The sequence below is a fragment of the Homarus americanus genome, unplaced genomic scaffold (genome assembly GCF_018991925.1).
Source record: "Homarus americanus isolate GMGI-L3 unplaced genomic scaffold, GMGI_Hamer_2.0 scaffold23295, whole genome shotgun sequence".
NCBI lineage: Eukaryota > Metazoa > Arthropoda > Malacostraca > Decapoda > Nephropidae > Homarus > Homarus americanus.
This window is the reverse complement of record NW_024715471.1, coordinates 53,859-67,483: the sequence shown is the minus strand read 5'-3', so window position 1 is coordinate 67,483 and position 13,625 is coordinate 53,859. Positions and strand designations below refer to the sequence as shown.

General features: G+C 44.9%; 1 protein-coding gene across 1 annotated transcript in view; it reads left to right on the top strand.

Annotated features, from left to right (window-relative positions):
- The first annotated feature begins 3,615 nt into the window (after positions 1 to 3,615).
- LOC121857842 (cadherin-99C-like) overlaps positions 3,616 to 13,625 on the top strand; it is a 28,462-nt gene continuing 18,452 nt past the window's right edge. Inside the window, exon 1 of the mRNA XM_042354104.1 lies at positions 3,616 to 3,697. Coding sequence (XP_042210038.1) covers positions 3,695 to 3,697 — 3 coding nt within the window. The 5' untranslated portion in view covers positions 3,616 to 3,694. The remainder of the gene's footprint in view (positions 3,698 to 13,625) is intronic.

Here is a 13,625-nt window from a genome sequence, read left to right as displayed (position 1 = left end):
TTATAAGATTGAGGAGTGCAAGCAGGTGTTGTTGATAACGCAGAGCTTATGGTCACCTTTTTGGGCATCATAGGACAGAATTCTGATTATACAGCGATCTGTTCCAAGCTCATCGTTTTAAAGAATGCCTGTCACCAGTCCTTATAGTCTCTCTAAACGTGAAAAACTCCTCTTGTCCCAAGTATGAAAATGTAGCAGTCAAAAGCCATCTAATCCTACCCCAGTTCTCAGTGGGCCAGTTAGACGGCAGCCTGCCACGTCTCCTCAATAAGGAGTTTTTGCCACAGTATTTGCATAGGTGTCTTCCAGAGTTCAAGCGGTTGGAGTATAGAGCTGCGGGCTCCTGGATTTTGAGGACGTGTAAGAGATCCAACATTATGTTCTCACGAAAGAAAATGAGAACCGGGCTCCTCTCACTCACTGGAGATACATCACCAGGGGCCTGATGATATCCCATTACTCCTGCCAACCTTGAAGCGAGGCACAGACCTTTCTGTTGGAGCTTACAATATCTGGCTAGAGGCTTTTCTGTCCTCGGTGGAGGCTAACTGTCCTGCCTTTTAAAGAAGACTGGAGTGAGTCTTCACCAACAGAAAATTGACCTACAGCTCTGACCTCCAGTATCTGCAAGCTATTTGAAAAGATTGTCAACTCACAATTAGTATACTACATTGGAGAAGAATGCCCTTCTTTTACCATATCAATCTGCCATTCAACAATTGGTGCTTTGTTTATTTTGAGTCTTCGGTTCAGGCTGAACGTCGCATATGAATTTATACTAGACAAGGGTTCTTGATGAACCACAGAGCATGGCTTCAGATTTTCTATCTTGAAGACCAGTGCCATGCATTTCTGTCACCTTCGAGGTGTTCACCCAGATCCTGATCTACAGCTCTATGGTTATTGTGTGGTGTGTCACAGAGACCCATTTCCTGGGAATTATCTTCGATAACTGGCTTATGGCAAGCACATATCCATTACCTAAAAGAGTCTTGCCAGTGTGCTCTGAAGTTGAGAGTCTTGGGGCACACATCATGTTGTGCTGACCAAGGAACTCGCCACACCTTTACCACATGCTAGTTAGACCCAAACTGGATTATGGGTTTGAGATGTACTACTCAGCCACTTAGACTACTCCAACACACTGAACTCTATTCAACATGCTGGGGTGTGCCTGGCGACTGGTGCCTTCAGTCCTTGCCAATCCCAAGTCTACTAGTTGATGCTGATGAGCCACCCCTGATCTTTCATGTCAGTATCTCCAGGTCCAGTGTTGGTTTTACCTCCACTGCCTTCCACAGTTCAACCAACACTTATGTAGTTCATGAGACTATGCCCCCACACTACACTCAGCATCCAGGCCTCCGAACACCTTGGCTTCAGGGTAGAAGGTAGAGTATTCTTTGTTTTCCCTCTGTTCAGGTATGCCCATGTGGTTCCCTATTGCCACTCAGTGGATTCTCCCTGAAGTTCAAGTTTGTCAGTACATATTTTAACAAAAGGGAGGACTTATCTTTCCTGTGTGGTTTATCTCTTTTAGAACATGCCTCCTCTCACAGAGGACTATCTCTATTTACACCGACGGCTCTAAGTCAGATGCAGGGGTGGGTTTTGGTGGTCTTTCCTTGTTTCTGTTGGGACGGTAGTCTCCCACTATGGCATCTATTTTACAGCAATGCCGCCGGGTATTTACTGCCCTCAAGACTATTTTTACCCAACCTCATCGCGATTTTAAATTTTTAGTGATTCTTTAGTGCTCTCTAGGCCTTAGCTAGTGTCTCATCGCCCCATTCCTTAATTATAGATATTTTACATTGGCTGTTTCTCATCCAACGTCGTGGGCCGAAAGGCAGTTTTGCTGGTTCTGGCCCAGTGGGGAAGAAGGAAATGAGTGTATTGATGCTGTGCGAATGCAGCTTCTTCTCGCCCGTGGCATATCATTCCTTCTACCTACTCTGATATAAGCTAGTAATTAGAGCTGCCATCTGCTCGAGTTGGCAATGCAGGTGGGATGCTGGAGCAAACAAGCATCACAACGTCCATCCTGCATTGGATGCCTGGTGATCAGGACTGCTGGCCCACCAGGAGACTGCTTGGCCCACCTCCCATTGGCCACCTCGGCTGACTCATGGTTTTTAATGGAAAGGGCGCCTCCCCATTGTGATGACTGCCTAGTCCTATCGACTGTTTGACACTTCCTGGTGGAGTGCCTCGGTCTCAGAGATCTTGGTCATAAGCACCTCCAGTGCTTGGGGGAGACAGGTTTTATCATCTCTCTTGGTGCTGGGGGGTGGTAGACGTGAAGGATGTCCAATACTTCATGGAGGAAACCGGTCTCTACACAAGCTTTGAGTTTTATCTATCAACGTTCAAATGATTTTTTACAAAAAGTTCTGTTATTTATTACTTATGTTTTTTTACCTTGCATTGTTTAATTTTGGTCTTTGCTTTTATTTTAATTCGGCGATATATGACCTCAGCTGTTGTGTTGCCAGGGATGTAATTGCCACAATCAATCAATCAATTATTCTTCTGAGCCCTGTTTACCTCTATTCTTTCCCTTGATTTGGGCTCTAGATACTCTCCCATATCACACTTATTTTCCAGACCTTATATGATCTTCTTTCTCCTTTATCACCCTGTTCACTTCACCATATTATTTCCATGTTGCTACCTGCTTGGCTTCTCCATTCTTTCCAACCACAGACCTTGTAAGTCATGCTTAACAGAACATTCTTTAGCCCTTTGATGTACAGGGGTCTCATTGTACTAAAAATTTTTCTGACATTAGTCAAATAAAACACTATATTAAAAGTGGTGTCCTCAGAGAAGAGGTTGACCTTAGGCTTCGGTCATCCTGTGATGTATGTCTGTAGAGCTGGTCATGTCACATACGTGCTTTTGATCTTTCATGGGCCTATTTAAATGAAAAAGGGTGGGCCTGCAGATTATATTGTGAAGTAGGTATTTATCTTTCACTTATTCACACATGAGCCTCCCAGTCTCTTCAGTAGCTTCTCAGCTTTTGTGATGTAGGAATCTTGCCCTTTGACTTGACTCACTTCACCATGTGTTTCTACCCCTTAACCCTCAAGCACAAGTCTAGTATTGTGAACAATTACTGGAGCAGTGATAATGATTAATAATGTAAATATTAATAACATAGTAAAACAAGTGTCCTGTACCTCAGACTGCATACAAATTAGTGTTGTTTTCTACCTCACATTGTGAGTTACACACACACATGCCACTTAAACATTCTCGGCTCATCTAGCCCCGTGTTGCCAGCCTGTGGTGAGTACATTTATTTATTTATTTATTTATTGTTTGTTTGTTAATATCATGCATGGCCAGTTTGTAAGACAAATTTTTTTATTTATTTTTTTAAATGCTACAATACTGTATACCCTCCGGGAGGGGTTGCTGACCATAGCCCAAGCTCATGGGTTAATGCGACCCAGCATCTTGCTGTACTATCCTTCACACTATCATTGACTATTTTCATTTACCTCAGATAGCATAAAATGCTTCCTTACATTCCTTTTCTTGAATTTATACATTTTCCTTTTGAAATAAACACCCAGTGATAGAAAAGTAATAAATAATTCATGTTGCAGGGTGTTGAACCCTTAGTCATTGCAACTGTGAACTATACTGATGATGACTGAAAGAGACTGAAGGCTTGCAGGTTGAAATGGTAAGTTGAACTTTAAGTTTCAGATTGATTTGATCACTTCAATTTTGTCTTGATAGTTTCCAAGATGAAATACTGTAATCATAAAATGAAAATTCCTCCAAAATCAGCTAGTACAGGGCCCCCACTTAGGAACGCCCGCTGATACGAACAAGGTTAAACTTGAAATTAACAGCATTTTATTTACAGTACCTTATGACTTATTTTTTACTTTCATTTTTGTATTTTGTCATTTTATTTCTTTCTTTTGTCTTAAATTAAGTGATTTTAGATGTATATATGACTTAGGCTAGGATATAGTGGGATTTTGACATTGTTCTGAAGTACAGTACTATTACAGGTGACGTGAGCATGTGTTCCGACTTAAATACAACCGACTTAAGAACGCCCTCAGGAACAGAACTCATTCATAACCCGGGACCCCCAACGAAGTTTGAATACCAGGTGCAAGGATGAGCTGCCATATTTATTGCTATGATAAACAATAAAATCAATAAATAGTATATACTGTATTATAAAATACAATAGCAAATATTTTATGTACTAAGAATAGCTCCTTCCACACTCAAACCATCCTCTGGGTGACGTGACCTACTTCAACCAACTGACTCACAAATGTAAGGTTGCCACTCTGCACTGTGTGTATGCTGTGATGTCTCATCAGGAGGAGCATGCCCACACAATGGCCCCACCGCCCACACACAACACACACACACATCCTTGACCAACCGGGTCAAGACGCATCTGGCGCTCCTCGAGCAGCCAGGTCAACTGTTATGTTGGCCCATACCAACTCCCTCCCCTGAACCCTCCTCCCACCGGAATATCAACAAGTTCACGCCAGAAGTTACTATTTCATTTAGGAAAGAAATGGAACCAGTGTTAAACAGAGGTGAACAGTGGTGAACAGTGCTGTCAGTGAGAACAACTCAACAGTAACAGTGGTACCAGTTGACCTTTTCACACAGTGAGGTCCCAGGTACCAGTGATAACGGCCCTGAGACCCAACTACCAGCGATGTGTTAATCCGCTCACGATAGGAAGGCCTGGAACCACACCTCACTCATATAACACCATCTGTGAGGGAATTACTACACCATGTGAGGCCCCTCATAACACCATATGTGAAGGAGTTACTACACCACGTGAGGCCCCTATAACACCATCTGTGAGGGAATTACTACACCACGTGAGGCCCCTCATAACACCATCTGTGAGGGAATTACTACACCACGTGAGGCCCCTCATAACACCATCTGTGAGGGAATTACTACACCACGTGAGGCCCCTCATAACACCATCTGTGAGGGAATTACTAACGGAGGCCCTCAACACCATTGAGGAATTACTACACCACGTGAGGCCCCTCATAACACCATCTGTGAGGGAATTACTACACCACGTGAGGCCCCTCATAACACCATCTGTGAGGGATTACTACACCACGTGAGGCCCTCATAACACCATCTGTGAGGAACTACTACACCACGCGGAGGTCCCTCTAACACCATCTGGGAGGAGTTACTACACTATTGTTTTGCTGTTCAACACCTACATTAATCTGTATGTTCACTGTATGTCTTTTACCTTTCTAATGAAGGCTTTTGTTAAACCACCAATGTATGTAATAAGTCATTTATGTCCAATGTATATTTTCAGCCTTCGGCTGCAGAACTTTTTCAATAAAACCGCTAATTACATATTACATATTACACACACACACACACACACACACACACACACACACACACACATGTTCTTAATTTTTCTTATTTTATTGTTTTGTATTTTACAGGCATCCCCAACCTTATGGAAATTCATACGCATAATAATTTGGAAATTATGGCAAACAAATCGATATGCCCAAAAAATCTGCCCTTATGGAATTTTGCTAATGTGTTGCCACATTTGTCAGATTTATTTATTTATTGATTCAGTATTATATTCTCATATCATTGGCCTATTATGGTTTATGGTTCATCATGATTAATATAACATCTTCAGTAATAGAGAAAAATACAATACTGTATGTAATTTGTAATATGGCTTGAAAATAAAAGGATAAACTGTATCAGAAGGTTGTTTACTCAGATGCATTCATGTGAGCTTTCAGTAGATCAGCTTGCAACAGTGGTCACTATGACACACTGTATAGTATTTGATGAAGATACCTTCTTTAAACGTTATTTACTCTCTCTGTGTGTTATATGATGACTCAGTTTGGCTACTTGTATTTAGACGGATTAATGAATAAACCAGGGTATATGCAGATGCATAATACTTTACACTACTAAATATTTCTTAGTAAGTGATGATAAATACACTGCAGTAGTATTAAGTGGTGATAAATATACACTATAATAGTATTTATTATGATGATAAATACACAACTGTATTGTACTAATTTACTAAGTGTTGAAGACAGACATTGTGGGAAGCTGCTCAGCTGTTTGCTCTCAGTAAACAAATGACTCATGGTGTTCAGTGTGATTCTTTTTTTCAGGAAAGATGATTCTTTTAGATAATATTTTATCCACCTGTCACCAAATGATACTAAATTATATGAGAATGTGTGCAGTTGCATAAAGAAGTGTTAGGAATCTTGTGAGGGAGCCACCCACCCATGCCAATCCCCCACCCCCTACCTCACTGCCAGCTGCTCACAGAAATACATTTGTCTTCCACATACAATATACTCCTACCCTTATTTGTTCTTATTTTATAGTACTGCACCATAATACCGTATACAGTTTTCTTTATTCATAAGATAAATTCTTGGTTACTTACATATAACACATTACAGTAAACAACAAACATCTCAGTGACAACCAGACTTATGTCTGATTTTCAACCAAGAGAGTTGTTTCATATTTAATTTTTTATTGTTGATGTACATTAAGTCCTTACTTAACGCCGTTCTTTAACCGTTGTTTCCGTACTACGAGCTGAACTTTAGAAACCAAAATTCGCTTTAACGTCCCGGTGATCCGATACTATGTTGTTTTGCGGCATCACAGACTACTTTCTATGGCGATCACCTGCTCTTCTGGCCGCTTATGCTCTTCAGCTCGGGCCACTGCCCTCACTGCCAAGAACATCACATTGTCCCAGCCGACGCCAGCCATTCTCTGTTACAGCTTCACATCATTCGTGTGTGCCTAAGTGTTTTGCTCTAAACTGTACTCTAACCATTCGAATAGCTTCCAAGCGCCCATCAAGTGCTACTGATGCTTGTGTAGTGAAGAGGCAACGTGAAGACCATTACCCTCTACAAAAATGATGATTTGAAAAAGGAGACGTACTGTGGGCATAGCTACTGTGCTTGGTCTAACCCCCACAACGGTGCGGATATCCAGACCAATGCTGATAAGATTAAGGTTAGTGCTGGAAGTGTCTTCGCTACACTAAGACACACACGCATAAAGCACTGTGATAGAGAAGGTGGAAAAAATGGAGGATCAGAATAAATGCAATGGCCCTGTGAGCCTTACGGTGATCCAGCATAAGGCCAGATCCTTGCTTGACTACTTAAAGCAAGAAGAGGGTGAAGGATTAAGGAAGAGACCTTACGGCTACCCAAGGCTGGTTTCAACGATTTGCCAAGTATAACTTCCACAATACTGTATTAAGATGACTGGTGAAACTGCCAGTTCAGGTATGGTTGCTGCCGAGACATTCCCGCCAATAATGGAGGAGGAGCAAGCAGTGGTGGAGGAACCCCAGTCAGAGCAGGAGGAGGGGGAGGTCGAGAGTCTCAGTGACTCACCACCCTCCTGCTCCCACCTTCCCTCCCGCTCCCACCCTCCTCCTCTGCTCCCCCATCCTCCTCCTTCGCTCCACTACCCACCACACACCTCGCTCTACCACCTATGCCCATCGGTGAGTACCAATACAAACTTAGTACTGTAGTTCTATATACTATTCTAAAAAATGCCAATGGTTTTCTGGACAGTATATGTAACCTTTTCCATGGGGCAAAGGGAGGCTAGGAACATAACTCCAGATTTTATCTATTTCTTCTGGGAAAAATTGATCCACATTGTTTCACATAATGTCTCATTTTAAGGAACGGACCCTTACGTTAAGTGAGGACGCCTGTATTACAAAATGGTTTCGTGGAAAAAAATCCTGCTTGACAAACTTAATGTTACTTGAAACAGTAACAGACTACGGGATCAAAGCTCACCAGTGGGTGTGTTGTACATGGATTTCTCCAAGGCAATTGACAAAGTCCCATATGCAAACTAGCCTCGAAAGATCCAGGCACATGGCATTGCAGGTATGATTTTGAAGTGGATTAAACAACTGGATCAAGACTGGCAATAAAGAATGGTCATAAATGGAGTACATTCTGAATAGAAAAAGGATTTCAGTGGCATAACACAAGGCTCTCTTGTTGGACCCACCCTGTTTGTGATCTACATAAACGACACAGATGAAAATTTATCAAGTTTCATTGTCAAGTTCGCAGACAACATAAAGATATTTGGGAAAGTGGCAAGTAAAGGCGAGATACAACAGTGCAGAAACCTGTATGAGCTGTTCCAAGTTTAAATGTCTCTGAGACTGGCAAATGTTCTTTAACATTACGAAATGGACCCAATATGTAGGAAACAATGATCCTAATGACAACTACAGTAAAGCTTGAATAACGATGGTAATGTGTCCTCCATATTGCAGTAAGGTGAATCATCGACGTGAATCATTAATTTAATATAAAGCAATAATAATGAGATGCATTCAGTGTGACCTTTTCATATCTTGTGTGGCTTATTTTTTCCAACAGTAAATTAATGAAAATAAAAGCTATATTCTCAAATAATGTTTGTGAAATCCATATACAATATAAATCAATAATAATCTGCAGTCACACAAGACAAGACAGACACCATTGTTGTTGTCAATATTTACACCTACAATGGTTCCCGTCTGAAACCAAGAAAATGGACCCTAGTTGTAGTTACAGAAATTAATGTAAAACAAATATGTATGTTTTAATTAATGTTATTTAATGTAGAAATAACCACTGATGGTAAAGAAAAAGTGGAGACTGATAGCAGATGGCCAATATATAATAATAATAATAATGATAATAATAATAATAATAATGATAAATAAAAAACGGTTTATTAATAGAGTTGCGGTGTATGAAATATACACTTGCATTTGATTTGGACATAATGATATAATATGCACTGAATACATTTACAGGGCTGTACAGTACATAAATCAGGCATTGTTTATTATTTTGACAATAGATGGGATGGTGCTATTCTTATATCTATCGGTGCGGGTCTTGCTGAATTTGGTTGAAGTGGAGTGACTGCGTAGGTGTGGGGGCTGCCGTGGAGGAGGGCGAAGACGAGGGTGGTACAATAGGCTGCTAAACCTTTCCGGTGCTTGGTGGTGGAGGTCACTGAGGGATGGCATTTGGGTGGAGAGAGCTGCGGTATGGAGGTGAGCCAGTGATGACTGCAGGCCCTTTTCTGTACTTCTTCTAGCTGACGTTGTTGGGTGGAGTTGAGAGAAGACTGACCAGGCTGGCTTGACACGTTAGTTTGGGGGAGATAAAGGCATTGTAGATGGTCCTGCTCTGGCGGTGTCCCAAGTGACCTAAGTCGTTGTAGCATGTAGAGACGGCACGAGGCTGCCTAACTGTGTTATTTACATGGGCCTTCCAGTCAAGTTTGTTTCTATAGTTACACCCAGGAGTTTGGCAGACTGCACCAGCTGGAGAGGATGGGCACCCACTGGACTGTGGGGCTTGCACTGAGTGGTGGCAGTATTGATGTGCATGACTACGGTTGTGTGGTTGAGGGTGACCTTGTTCTCCGTAGTCCATGCCTGTAGCCTGTAGCACTGTTCCATGTAATGCATGCACATGGAAATATAGTGTCGGAATGCGATGTGTACATTCAACCAGGCTGTAAAGACTGCTCCTTATAAGTTGTATTTCTGACGAATTCCATGAGTCTACTAATCCCAGCCTGTGCAGACAACTATAGTAAAAGACCCAGTTATCAGCACAGTGGCATCATTTTTTTTTGGACTTTGTCATTTTTGAGATAAAACATCTGGTCCTACCACCCAATCCCTCAGGGCAAGTTTTTTAGTTTTAAGCATGCACATTGTGATAATTATTGGCCCATTAGCAGTAGCGTCATTACCACTCCCACCTGACTGCGGATTTTGCTTAGCACGTGCCCTATGCTGGCGTTAAATGCTCACGTTAAGTTGGAAGCTTGAGGGCAGTAGGTGACAGTGATGCTGACGATTTTTTTCTTCTTGAAGACAAGTCAAAGAAGCAAGAAACCACAGAAGTCAGGGTCTCCAGCAGGGCCATGGCTCCCCCCTCGCGCACCCCTTCTGGGGCTGTAGAGGTGGCCTCCACCTCCTGTCATCAGGTCCCCCAAGTGAGCTTACATGTGGCTCAGTGGCCGACCCTCCGCCCGGCGATGGACATAAGGGATTACCTTTGTCTCCCCTGCCCGTCGCGCCCGTCGTCTCGCCTTTCCTCGGGACTTGCCTCTGAGCACAGGGGCGACTTGGTTCTTCGTCACTGCTCTCTCCACTTCAGGACTCAACACTTCGCCTCCGCCCGAGGTCCCACAGCCTTGATAGTCACCACACAAATGGGCCGAGATGGTCGCCTGCTCACTCCAGTGGGCTTTCCTGCTCCCCAGAGGAGGTGATGCTGAGATTCTGCACCATCACCCAGAAACTACAAATGCGTACCAAGGTAATGGTTAGCCACGTACCCCTAAGGAGGTCCCTATCAATGATCTTGGCCCTCTTCTCCCGCTACTGGACATGGAACGCCGCATCAACCCGGTCTCAAACGTCCATCAATGAACTCATCGGCTGGTGGGTGGGCCCCTCCTCCGAGAAGGTGGATGTAGGACCAATTCACAACTGTCCTCTCGACTGATTTTTTTGAACCTGAAAATCTGTGGCCGGGCCGTTGCCAATGCATTGAAACACGCTGCCTGGCAGTGCCTGCGAGGATGGTGCGCCTCGGTTTCTTGAGTCCTCACAACACAGTGGGAATGCAAATCGAAAATTCAGAACAAAATCCCGGTTATTCCGCGATTGTGTCAATTGCCATAGCGATCCTGCGCCTGGAATGTAATTACCCACAGCGTCCTGGCACTTTCGCCGGGGAAAACTACCTTGCCTGCGCCCTCGTCTCTGGCCAAGCCCCTGTCAACCAAACCTGACTCCTATCTACCACCTCTTCCCACTTCACCAGTTTCCATTGATCTCCTCTCTCTGCCATCCCCTATCACCTACCACCCATCCTTTCTCCCCTCCCTCCCTCTCCTAAGTTCTTGGGAACAAGGTGGGTGCCTGCCCTGCCACACAGCCACCACCACCTCCTGCCCACCTAGACCCCAGCTGTCCTTCACTGCTTCCTGCCTCTTGGTCACCTGAGCCCCTCACCCCTTTCCTCCCGTCCACCACCACCTCTTACTCACCTGAACCCTCACCTTCCCCTCTCCGTCGCTACCACCACCACATGCCCAGTAGGGCCCTCGGCAGTCCTCGCCTTGCCACCTCCAGCTCCTGCAGGCCACCAAGTTGATTCTGTAGAGCAATCACTCTCGTCTGGATTGCCCACTCCAGCAACAAATCAACCATCTCTGCCAACTCGACTTGTTTGGCCAAAACAATTGCGACATTGCAGAGAGCAACAACAACTCATTCTGGACACCCTGACCCCAACAGGATGCACTTTGCAAGCCCTGGTGACCTGCCTCGCTTCCATCTCCCCAGATGGGGATCCTCCTCATTCTCCCACTCCTCCCTCTCCATTTTTCTCAACAGAATTTGGTACCTCCTCTGGAGCCCTGTCTAGCCCACCCGACTCATCTCACACGGAGGCCGTTCCTCCACCTCTTCTTACAATGGAACATCCAGGACTTAGACCTCGCCGGACAGACCTACGCCCAGTTTATTGCTCTCCCATCAAAGTAGATGTTGCTCTACTTCAGGAAACCATCTGAACGATGTTACTCCTACTCCGCCTGCCTCAGTACCCGTGGGTGTTTCATTGGCCTCTCACGCGTCAGCCGATTCAAAGATGAGATCTCTGGACCCCCAGGTTCTTCACAACCTCCATTATGGGATTCCCACTCTTGTTCTTGGCGACTTTAATGCCCGCCATCCCACTCTTACTCCAGATCATACCATTCCATGCTCCCTTAACGGATCACATCTCTCACTGTTTCTTAATGGGGATGATGATGTTCGCTTTCTTTGTCCTGACGATCCTACTTGCCTCCCCCATAGTTCCTTGATGTTGACTTACTATTGAACGGTCATACCTCCTTTCATCCTACCGTCTGCACCGAGCCTGCTCTGTATAGTGACCATCTTGCCGTTACTACCCATCTGAGGCTCTCCTTCTCTGCCACTACATCAGCTCCTTATCGATCCCCTCGCCTTCGTCTCACACAAGATGTTGTTCCTTCCTTTACCCAATACCTTTCTACCTGGGCGGATTCCTATTTTGTCCCTCAGTCCCTTGACTCTTACAGCGCTGATTTAGTTGATGCCGTGTATGACTGTCAATCGCGCTACCCCTCCACGCCCTCCCCGTCACCCCAGAAGTGCCACCAACTACTGGTATCGTATCCCTGCCATGAGACATCTCCGCCAGGTAACCCGTGATCTCCACTCTGCCATACTGAGGTCTCGCTCTCCAGAGGACTGGGAAGACTTAAAAAATTGGTGCTCCTTTGCAACTCAAGAGCGTCGTCGGATTCGTGAGGCGGACTGGCTATCCTTCACGGGGTCTCTATCGTTCCAGTCGTTACCCTCTTATGTATGGAATCGGATTAATGCTATACGGAGTACTCGACGGAGGCCTCCTCCCCACCCTGACCCCGCCTCCCTTGCCTGCTCTTTAATGGAGGACTGGGCACGAGCTTCCTCCCCTGAGGCACTTCCAGATCCAATGCAGGAGGCAGTGCAGGCTCGCATCGATGCGTCTGAGCCTGTTGTTCGTGCTGCTCTTACCTCCCCTGCCCCCACTGATCATCCCATCACACAGTTCGAGCTTGACAGTGCTCGTCTCTCTATAAAAGACACCTCTCCTGGGGATGATCAGATAACCTACTCTGTCCTCAACGCCTGTACTAATATTCCTAACGGCCCCTTGCTTGCTCTCTACAATATGTCTTATAAACACGGGGTTCTCCCGTCTAACTGGAAAAATGCCACTATTATCCCCATCCCTAAGCCGGGAGATCCTGGGAAATATCGACCCATTAGTCTTACCTCCTGTGTTTGCAAGATGATGGAGAGGATACTCCATCGTTGCCTTCTTAACACCATAGGCGGCTTCCACAACTCCCTCAATGGTTTCATTCAACATCGCAGCACAGCACACTCCATTGCTTCCTTTTATTGCAATCAGACTGCCCGCATCTCCGTCTTCCTTGATATCAAGGGAGCCTTTGATACGGCTCAGCCTGCCCTCATTTTAGCTGAACTTGCACGGTTAGGGGTTAAAGGGAGACTTCTTCAATGGATCGCCTCTTACCTCACTGGACATCAGGCCCGGGTTCGCGTTGAAGGCTCTCTTTCTCCTGTTCAAGAAATGAACCTCGGCACCCCTCAAGGTGGAGTCCTGATTCCCACCTTGTTTAACACTCTGATGCACTCCATTGCATCTCTCCTGTGGCCGACAAAAGTTGTCCACTCAGGATATGCCGTCGATGTCCTCCTCCAAGCCCCTGACTACCTCAGCATGCAGGAAGCCCTTGATCTGGTCTCCAGAGAGTGTGATTCACTTGGTTTCCTTCTTTCAACTGCGAAAACAAAAGCCATGTGGCACGGTCATGTTGTACCTCCACCCCTTCTCTTCGAGACATATGCTTTCGGCGTCTCGCTCCCCTCTTTACCATGTGCAGGGGTTCCCTTGGTGCCA